This window comes from Haliaeetus leucocephalus, unplaced genomic scaffold (assembly GCF_000737465.1).
Source record: "Haliaeetus leucocephalus isolate CR32 unplaced genomic scaffold, Haliaeetus_leucocephalus-4.0 Scaffold206, whole genome shotgun sequence".
Lineage (NCBI taxonomy): Eukaryota > Metazoa > Chordata > Aves > Accipitriformes > Accipitridae > Haliaeetus > Haliaeetus leucocephalus.
The window spans coordinates 10,389,709-10,398,983 of NW_010972642.1; the positions used below are offsets into that span (position 1 = coordinate 10,389,709).

The window sequence follows — 9,275 nt, forward strand, 5'->3', positions numbered from 1 at the left end:
GTGTGCCCTGCCTCTTACCCACACACGCTCTGGCAGGCGAGCTTAGTAATACGTTCACCTCCCAGGACCGCTGGGCAAATGGGCTCTGGAGGGTGTCCCTGGGTGCTTGCAGAGTCCCAGCCTGCAGTGCTGCTCCCGGGGGTGGGCAGAGCTATGGCCTGCTCTGCAGGCACCTGCTTCCAGCTTTGCAGGGCAGTTGGCAGTGAATAAGGCCCCAGGGCTGGCAGCAGGGGCGATTCTTTGCATAGGCTTGCTCGGCCAGGGGTGGTGAGGAATGGCACTTGTTTTCCCTGTCACTCTGGGGAGTCCACTTTCCTTTCTCCGTCTCTCCAGGTAGCAAAATGAAATTCCTCCACAAAAAGTAAGAGCGAAGTACATCCTCATTCCACAGAAGAGAATGGCTTTACCATTTAGCAGCAATAAATTGGACTATTATCAACCGTTCCCATTCAGCCTGATCCCAGGAGCCAACAGCCTTGGGCAAGCTGACCACGGCCAGGACGTGCTTACACAGACGTGTGGTGCCGGAGGAAGATTTGATGGCTGCGGGGCTGCCGGGACAGGTTTCTGGATATCTACAGTACCATGCACTGGACCAAGCACTCTCTGAACTCTGCACTAGCACGTTGCAGGCATCCCAGCAGATTGGATCTCTTAGCTAGTCAATTCTTTGTTTTGTTGTATTTTTCTATTTATATTGGGGTTAGAACAATTATTAACCAATGACTTTTGCCCTGCCTCCTCTCTGCCTGGTGCTGCAGGAGGCCAAAGCGGGACTCCCACAGGACTGAGCAGGCAAAGCTCAGGCATGGAGGAGGGGAGGAAGAGAGATGTATGGAAATAGGTCTCTGCAAAGCGAGGACACTGAGGGCTGCAGGGATGAAGTGGACTGACCAGGAGGAGCTTCCAAGCAAGTGAGAAGGGTGAGGGGGAACCACTAAACCTACTGAGGACTTGATGGGCCAGCCAGCTCCCCGGGTGGCTGTGCCAGGGGGTCCTGGCACGAGGAGAGGCCTTTCCTTATGCAGTGTAATTAAAAGCGAGTGGTGTAAAAGACGTGTGGATCCTTGGTGTTTTGGGGAGGGGGACAAACTGTGCCTGCCCACTGGCCCACCTGGCACAGAGCGTGAGCCGGAGGGGACATCTAGCAGCTGAGCCCTTGGCTTGGCCAAGCCCGTGGCTTCCCTGTGAGCCTTACAGCCCGGGTGGCCTCATTCCCTTGCCTGGCTGTTTGCAGGGGGAGCCCAAAGTGGAGCTCACCTGCTTCCCGAAGGTCAGACGGGCTCTCCTTTCCCATCTCAGGTGTTGCTGCCAGGGAGCACAGTAGGAAGCAGACAAGGGGAGAGTGCCTGCTGCTGCCTTCTGTGCTCCCCATTGAGGAAGAGGTAGGACCTCCTGCTCGCCTCTCTGTCTGTTTCGGTGGGGAGGAGAGGTGGGGAGGTGTCAAGGGAGACGTGTGGAGGTTGAGCGGGGGCGTGAGGGCTCTTTTCCAGCTGGTGCAAATGCTGTTTCCCTTGCACCGCTTGTGAGGGCAGAGTCAAGAGCAGCTGGAGCATCCTTGGGTCTCCCCTGCTGTTCAGAGAGGAAGCCAGAGGGTAGCACTGCTATGGCCTGAAGGGAAAACTCTTCCCCAGCTATTGGGGGGTTGCAGGGTGAGAGCTGTGTGCGGGTACCTTTGCTGTGGGCAGCTGTGCTACTTTGGGCTACGCAGGGCTGCCAGAGGTTTTGAAAGTGATCGGGGTGCCCCCGTGGTCAGTGGGCTTTCCCAGGCGAGAGGGCCTTGTTGACCAGCAGTGGGGTTCCGAGGAGCTCACCTCCACTTGGTAACGGAGTGGGAGCTGTGGGTCCAGTGCTGCTCTGTGTATCTTTTGAAACCCGCGTTTCCAAAGTTTCCTACAGTGGCAGCATCTTCCTGTGCTGTGTTTAAGGACAGGGGGAATGGGTTGTGACGGGTGGTGGCAGGAGCGAGCAGCTGGCTGGGTGGAGAGGTGGAGATGGTGCTTCGCTGGATCCCAGTGCACTGGGGCTTGTTATGTCTGTGACATGGCCACTATCTGGGGACCAGATAAGGTGGGCAGATGGCTCTAGGTGGCCCTGCTTCAGCAGAGCTTTGTCCCAGATGACCTCCAGAGGTCCCTTCCCACCTCAACCTCTCTGGTTCTGTGGTGAGTACCATAAATGCTGGACAGCAGTAGTGCCACACCGGGCAGGGGGTAGGTAGGCAGCACCTGCAGCTCTGCACTGCCCAACGCGTGTGCAGGGGCAGTTGAAGCAGTGATAGAGGAGGTCAGAGAAGCCAGCAGCATTTATCCCCCCTCTCCTCCCCAGGGTCAGGCTCCCACAGGGGTGACCAGGTGAGGGTGTGGGGGGCTGCCCCTCGGGTGTGCTGAGCAAAATTGGCACTACTTAAAGCCTAATTTTTCACAGGAGGCAGTGGTGGCCCACCAGAGGAAACTGCAGTGGAGTTCAAGGTGAATCAAATACTGTGTTTTGGTTCTCTTTTTTAAAGGTGTTTTTCTTTTTAATGGTAGCAAAATGAGGTTTTGCAAAGCTGGGATGCACCCACACATGCAAAGGCAGTCAAGCTGCCTGCAAAGCTTTGTGGGGTGCTAAACGAAGCTGATCTTGTGGCTCAGCTCAGACCTCCAGAAGCAGGTGTCCTACGTGGTCCCCCGCTGACAAGCCTGTTCCTTGGGCCTCCGTGTTCCCCTTCTCAAGTGACGTGTTCAGCAGCATCGGACTTCACCTTCCTCGGCAGCAGCTGTGGTAAGGAGCTGGGAGGGTTTCCTGGGATGCCCAATGCTCACAGTCTCCTTAGCTCAGTTTGAGCTTGGGTGTGAGCAGCTTCTACTTCAATATCCTAATACCTCGAATTAAAAAGAGTTGTGAAATAGCCCCGTTTGTCTCATTTGGGGGCTTTAAGGGGGCTCTGCCAGCACGGGGCTCTGTGGCCACTCAGTGCTTTCAATGGCAGCTCTCAAGAAAGTGGGATTCAAGCCTACATAGTGTACAAAATCCAAGGGGGGCGTTAAAAAGCAGCAGCATGAGAAGTGCAGTGAAAGAAACGTTTACAGCTGTGTCATGAAGGATTTAAAATGAAACTCTGACAGAGAGTGTTGATCTCCAGCTGCAGGTCAGCCTCTCCAGCTTTATATCGAGCCCTGTTGCTCTGGGCTGAGCTGGAGCCTGTGTCCCTCGGGGCTCTGGATGCTTTGGAGGAACCCACCTGCAAAGAAAAGCTGTAAGACCAGCTGTGCTGGGTCTGAGCATAGGTCCATGTGCCCTCCCACGGAGGCTGCTGACAGCAGATGGCCAGAGAAGACTATGAACAGAGCACATATGCTGGGTATGCCCCATATGCTATATATATACACACACACGTTATGTATGCTATACATACCCAAAGCGTTATACTTGCCCACTGTACATCTCACAACCAGGGGTTTTGAGAGTTGGTGTCTGTGTGTTTAGGAGCCCTGGATGAGTTGCTCTTCCATGACTCTGCGTTTGAGGGTGTAGACAAATGTGCTAAGGCAAGAGGCCAGTCTGGGGCAGTACAGATTTACCAAAGGGTACTGGAGAACTGGGACTGGAGAACTCTGTGAAGTTAAATGGTAAAAGCCGCGATCTCTGCTCCCTGCCGGTCCCTGCTTAAGCAGCTCGCACACGCCGATGTAAGCAGCTCTGCAGGGCCTGTGATGCCCAGGATTGCTGCACTTGCTGACTCCCAAGCCACTGGCTAAACCCTGAGCCCTGTACCCCTCCTTGGCTTCCCTGCACGGGCTGTTGGCGTCCTGCAAGAGTTCAGGGCACCAGGCAAATCCAGCTCTTGCAGAAACTTATGGACATGTCCCATTAACCATGCAGTTGTTCATTTGTCACTGATGGTGGCCAGTGCTGACAGGACAGACAAGAACCCTGTGCAGTCAAGAGACGAGACCCTGCCCTGCACAGGGTAGGTCTGATTTGAATTTGGAGGGGTGTAGCTGAAGGGCTGTGCTTGCGGGTGGCTGTGGGGGGGCGTCCCTGGTGCCAGCAGCTGAGGGGCTTCCAACCTACCTCTCTGCCTGGAGACGGCTTTCAGGTCGCAGATGCCAGCGGGCAGCTTGCAGGTGTAGAGCCCCAGGCAGCCACCGCAGTCAGAGGGCTTCTGGCAGGGCCGGGAATGGATGCTGTGGCAGGAGTGCTGCGGAGGGAGGGAGAGCGGTGGCTGCGGTGCCGGTGTCCAGCCTTGCTCGGCTGCTGGCCCGGGACCCCCTCCCAGTCAGAGCCGTGTCATCGCTCTGTGCTCACACTGCTGAGAGCCCCAGCCCCAAAGAGCCTGTGCCACACACAGTCTCAAAGAGATACTTTCTGCACAGGCTTGGGTTGCCTGAGAGCAGCCTCTCATAAAGTCAGAAGGTTTCCTTTTGGGGTGTGCCTTCCCCACAGCCAGTCAGTCAGTCGTTTTGGGGTGACGTGAACTGCTCAGCCCGAGGACCACGCTTGCCGGGGCTGTCGGCTCCGGCACGCTCAAGCTGACAGTGGGGCGATGCCTGGTGGGGAGATGAGCTCAAAAGAGCGTCTTCAACTCCCCCAGATGGGCAGGCTGGAAGGGTTCTCATTAGAAAGTAAAGCCAAGTTGCAGAAGATTATATGATATAATGGGTTGAGTGTTTGCTGCTGGATGTTTGGTTTCCATTTAAAATGGTAAAATAATGCAGTAAAACCTGCAGTAGCAGGACAAGCTGCTCACCAGGCTATAGAGCAGCAGCTTCATGCAAGGAGCTGGAGAAGTGGGGGCCCAAGGAAGCAATTTCAGGGACAGCTGGGGCCAGTACATGGGGACATGTGCAGCCAGACCTGTGCTCACCTCCTGACCAGCTCACCACCTGCGTGCATGGCCATCGGTTCTGCTCTAAGCCTCGCCAGGTACCCCATGGGGTTTTAGGGTTGTCACTGCCTGCCTCCCTTGTCTGCACCACAAGCCAAACAGTGCCATGAGGCCGTGTTGTGGCCGGCTCTTTCACACTTGGCTCATGAAGAATGGCCCGAAAGCAGCTTTTCTACTCAATGTTTGCAGGGTCATGGCACGCTCGGCACCTGCTCCTGCTGCCCTCAATCCTGCCTGATTTTTATGTCCGCAGGTACTGCCAGGCAGCGAGGCTCTGCGCAGGGGTGCTGGGGCTCAGGTGTGCACGGGGGACTCGGTTTTGAAGCTGGAGAGCTGGCTGAGCTGCTCAGGCAGATACCACCGGTGTGAGGGCAGACAGTAGCAGCCGTGGGTCACGGTGTGGGTGCAGCAACCCTCTGCCTGGAGGGGAGGTGCCACTCCAGTCCTGCTCTCCGAAACCCCAGCCTTGGCTGCCTGCCATGGCTGTATAGCCAAACAACTGCAAGCGCTTGGGTGGTAAAACTGCTGGGAGCTCCAGGCACAGGGCTGTGCCGGGAGGATGCTCTCCTTTCCCTGCATTGCGGTGTGGTGGTGCGTTTTGGGGCTGTCCTGCCTGATTTTGGTGTCTCTGCACTGCACAGACCTGCCAGAGCCACTGCTGGCTCCCTGTTACAACAAGTGTCAGGGGCCAGCGACACCCTGCCCACCCTGGAGGTACGCACAGAGCTGGGAAGCGGAGGGAAGGACCTGTTTCTTTGGCCCTATCCTCTTCATCAGGTGCTCATAATGCCATTACACGCGGCCCCTCCATGCCCAGCAGACGGGTCAGCAGAAGGGGCTCACCGAGCTGCCCGACCCCGGGGTCTGGAGCGGGGGCTGGCACCTTCCCTCACTCCCGGTCCCCCTGCAAACCCCCCGTGCAAACCCTCATCCTCGCTCGCCAAGGGCGGGTTGTGCTTACCGTGTCCCCGTTGAACTTCCCGTGGCCCTTCAGGTGATGGCTCAGCCCTGGGCTTCTGCTGCGGGAGGGCTGCGGTGGGAGCCTCCGGGGCTTGCCGGGGGGGTCCTGCTTACCACTGGCCCGTGGGATCTTGGCCATGGCCTTGCTGGGGGACCCAGAGCCGGGGGGGGCCTCTCCCATCACCTCCCATGCACTGGCCAGGAGGCTGCTCCCCTCCGAGCCCTGCCCAGGCAGGTCATCCGCTCCATCTTCAGGTGGCCAAGAGTCTTTTCCAGGGCCCCCAGCTCCTGGCTGCCTCTCCGGGGCACCCGCCCAGCCCCCCAGTGCCTCAGAGGGTACCAGGGCTGAGCAGAGCAGCACCAGGAGCGCAGTGACCGTCAGCGCCTGGACCTTCATCCTCAGGGTCTGGCTTTGCTCAGAGTCCTCCTGCCCAGACAAGGCTGTCGGAGGCAGGAGCAGAGGTGGAAGCTGCCTCTCCTCCCCACCGCTGGATCCAGGTGAAGTCATTTTTATAGCGCAGGGGACCTACCCTGGGGGCACAGCCCTTTTCCCCCGCCCCTGCCGTGTCCCACCTCCCCGCTTGTGAGCAAACCCGGCTGCTTGCGTGGGCCCCCATCCCCCTCCCTTGCGCTCCCAAATGCCCCAGCACCCTCCTGCCACAGCCACCCCGACCCCGCTGGGTGATGGGTACGTGCGTGCCCGCGTGCGGGTGCATGGCATTTCCCACTTGCGGGCACGGAGTCTTTTAGCTAAACCCCACTTGCAAGCAAGGTCTTAGTAAAGGTGGGGGGGGCTGCTGGTAAATGTTTGTGCGTGGAAGAGGGGATGTATAATATCAAAACGAGTCGCTTCAGTCTCTGAAAAGGCGGCCGTTATATTTTCACTTTGGTTGCCTAAGGAGGTAGCGCTGATGTGATGATACAGCTTTATCAATTCTCCAGCCCACCCCTTGTGCCTTCTCAGCTCTTCACCCAGTTTTAGCCAAATCTGATGGAAAGGCAGCAGGCTCAGAGGTCAGGAATTGCTACAAGCCTGGTGAAAGTGGTCTGGGTAGAGGGAAGATACCCAATTAATGCCTCCATCCATTGCAGTGGGAGCTCACGTCTTATTAAACAGTAGAGCCCACCTGGGAGAGTTGTGTCAGAGCTGCCCTGACCAAGCCTTGGTTGGCTTTTGTGCTATGTCCGATACCAGTGACCTGCTCCTCAGGCAAGGGTCCTCACCGATGGGTGGCCTCTGTGTGAAGCGGAGGGTGAGTCTGTGCTCCAGGCTTACTATCAATCAGGTTCAAAAACCAGCCAGCACCAAGACCCAACTCTGCTGGAAATTAGTTTTAATGAGTTTTGGTGTTCACCAAACTGTTAGCACCTGCAGTTGCGTTCTGTGCACATCGCATGCTGCGAGAGAGGAGAGGTGACCTCTCCTCTTTGCTTCCACAGGAGATGCCCTTGCTCCCAAATACTTGTCTGTACTTGGCATCTCTCTTGAATAGAGAAGGGATGGGACCCTCCACCACATGACGACCTCCTCGTCAGCACCCTCTTGGCCGAAAGGCTGTAGTCACAGTCCTGAGCACCAGGACTATCCCTTTCCCCTCAACCCCACTTACTAGCGGGGAGGGTCACCTCCAGAGTCTTTTTCCGCTGAGTCCTGTCTCCTCATCCACCAAAGGGCAACGTCTGCCCATGCATGGAGCTGGGTGAGAGATGCTTTTCGATCAAAATTGTTCTGTGTGCTTGCTAAGGAAGGGCTGACAACACTGGCTTTAGACACAGCATTGGGGTAGGATGCGGTTATGGTTTCCAGCCAGTGGATAGCTCTGAATTAAAGCGCTGGGCAGGATGGGCAGCAGTCGCACCACTGCAGCCTCCACCACCTCCAGGTGCTCTGAGGCCAGATATCCAGTGTGAAAAGTGTCTGTGGTCCTGCCTGCTGTGCTGCATCCTTCTGGTGGGAGGAAGGACTCTGGAGGGTGTGGTGAGTTGCCAGCCCACCCACCTGGCTGTGAGCAAAAGGAAGGCAGGAGACCAGAGACCTGATTTCTACATATCTGCTGCTACTATTTTCTATATAGACAGCAAAGGTGTACTAGCAAAACACAGGTATTTTCATGCATGGCTGTTGTGATGATGAACTTGGACACCGCAGCTGGTGTAAGGCTGTAAGGGAGAGGGAGGCTGTTTCACAGATGCTGTACCTGAAGCCCATGCTGGACCCTCTCTGTCCTGCTCTCCTCCAGACATAATTTTGGCATTTGTAATTGCCCAGTGGGTGTTCCCCCGTGGACCAGGGATGAGTTCACGTGGTCACTGGCCTTCTTACCTCTGATGTGGGAATGGCTCAGCAGCCTTGAGCCAGCAAGCATCCCCGTGAGACCCACACAGACGTCTCCTGCCACTCACCCACTGCCATCCCCTGTTATTCCCCTGTCAGCCACTGATGGTCCTGTATAACGCCAAAAAAACACAGGCAGAGCTGGTGCCTTCCCATGCTCACGTTTAGTCGCTCGGGGTCTGGAAGATATCTAGAAGAGGTATCTCTGGGAGATAAGCTACACAACAGAAGAGCAAGAAGCTGGTTTCCATAGCCAAGCTGGTTACACTAGCTAATTTTCAAAAGGCTGTGGACCAGACTTAATTTGTATAAAATTGATCTAAGTGAAGATGTCCTTGCTAATAAAGATGCTGGAGGGGGTTAAAGGCAGAGGGATAACTATGCAGCTCTAGCCTGGACAGGGTCAAGGAAGCTCTGCTCTGTTCCCATCTCTGTGATGGGCTCATGAACTTGGCAGAGTCATTTGAGCTACGCTGCTTGCATGCCCGCCTGTAAACAAGGGCTGTGCCTCCCCTCCTCCCTGGAAACAATATCCTTAGCTTGAGCTTCTGTGATGGTACCAGGAGACTTCTTGTTCTGAAGGGAAGGTGTGACTGAATGTTTTGGTCCCAGCACGCAGTGCTCTGTTAGGATCGCATGCCTGTCAGTGCTCCTCTCCAGCCAGCCACGTGTGGGAAGTTTTCTCTGTCAAGTACCCAGTGGTTTGCCAAGTGGTCAGTAATGGAGGCGTGGGGAGAGGGGCTTGCTCTCTTTTGCTTCAGATTCAACACTCTGGGCTGAGGAGGAAGGAAGCCCCAAGTTCAGAGGAAGGCGTGTGGAACAAGGGGCAATCATCTTTTAAAGGCCGCCAGCTGGCCCCTGGTTACCTCTCTTTGATTAGCCTTGCCTGCTTTCTCCAGGGCCATTGGACTTCAGAGCAAGAAAGTGCTGGCTTGGGAAGACCGATGAGGCTGTCCTACAGTGTTATGTTCCTGCCAGCTGCACCTTGCCACAGGTTGTGGTCTGTGGGACCTCCTGGATAGAAACCAGGAGTAAGCAGCAAGAGTTGATATTGCTGCTGGGCCAACCTGAAGAGACATGGTCCTGAAGATCTAGGAGTTGATGATA

At 56.1% G+C, this 9,275-nt stretch overlaps 1 protein-coding gene across 3 annotated transcripts in view; it reads left to right on the plus strand.

The window, feature by feature from the left end:
- Positions 1-1,057, plus strand: part of DENND2A (DENN/MADD domain containing 2A) — a 56,310-nt gene extending 55,253 nt beyond the window's left edge. For all 3 annotated transcript variants that reach the window (XM_010566261.1, XM_010566263.1, XM_010566262.1), the window contains one exon: positions 334-1,057. In XM_010566261.1, the coding sequence (XP_010564563.1) occupies positions 334-365 (32 nt within the window). In that variant the 3' untranslated portion in view covers positions 366-1,057. The remainder of the gene's footprint in view (positions 1-333) is intronic.
- The last annotated feature ends 8,218 nt before the right edge of the window (positions 1,058-9,275 follow it).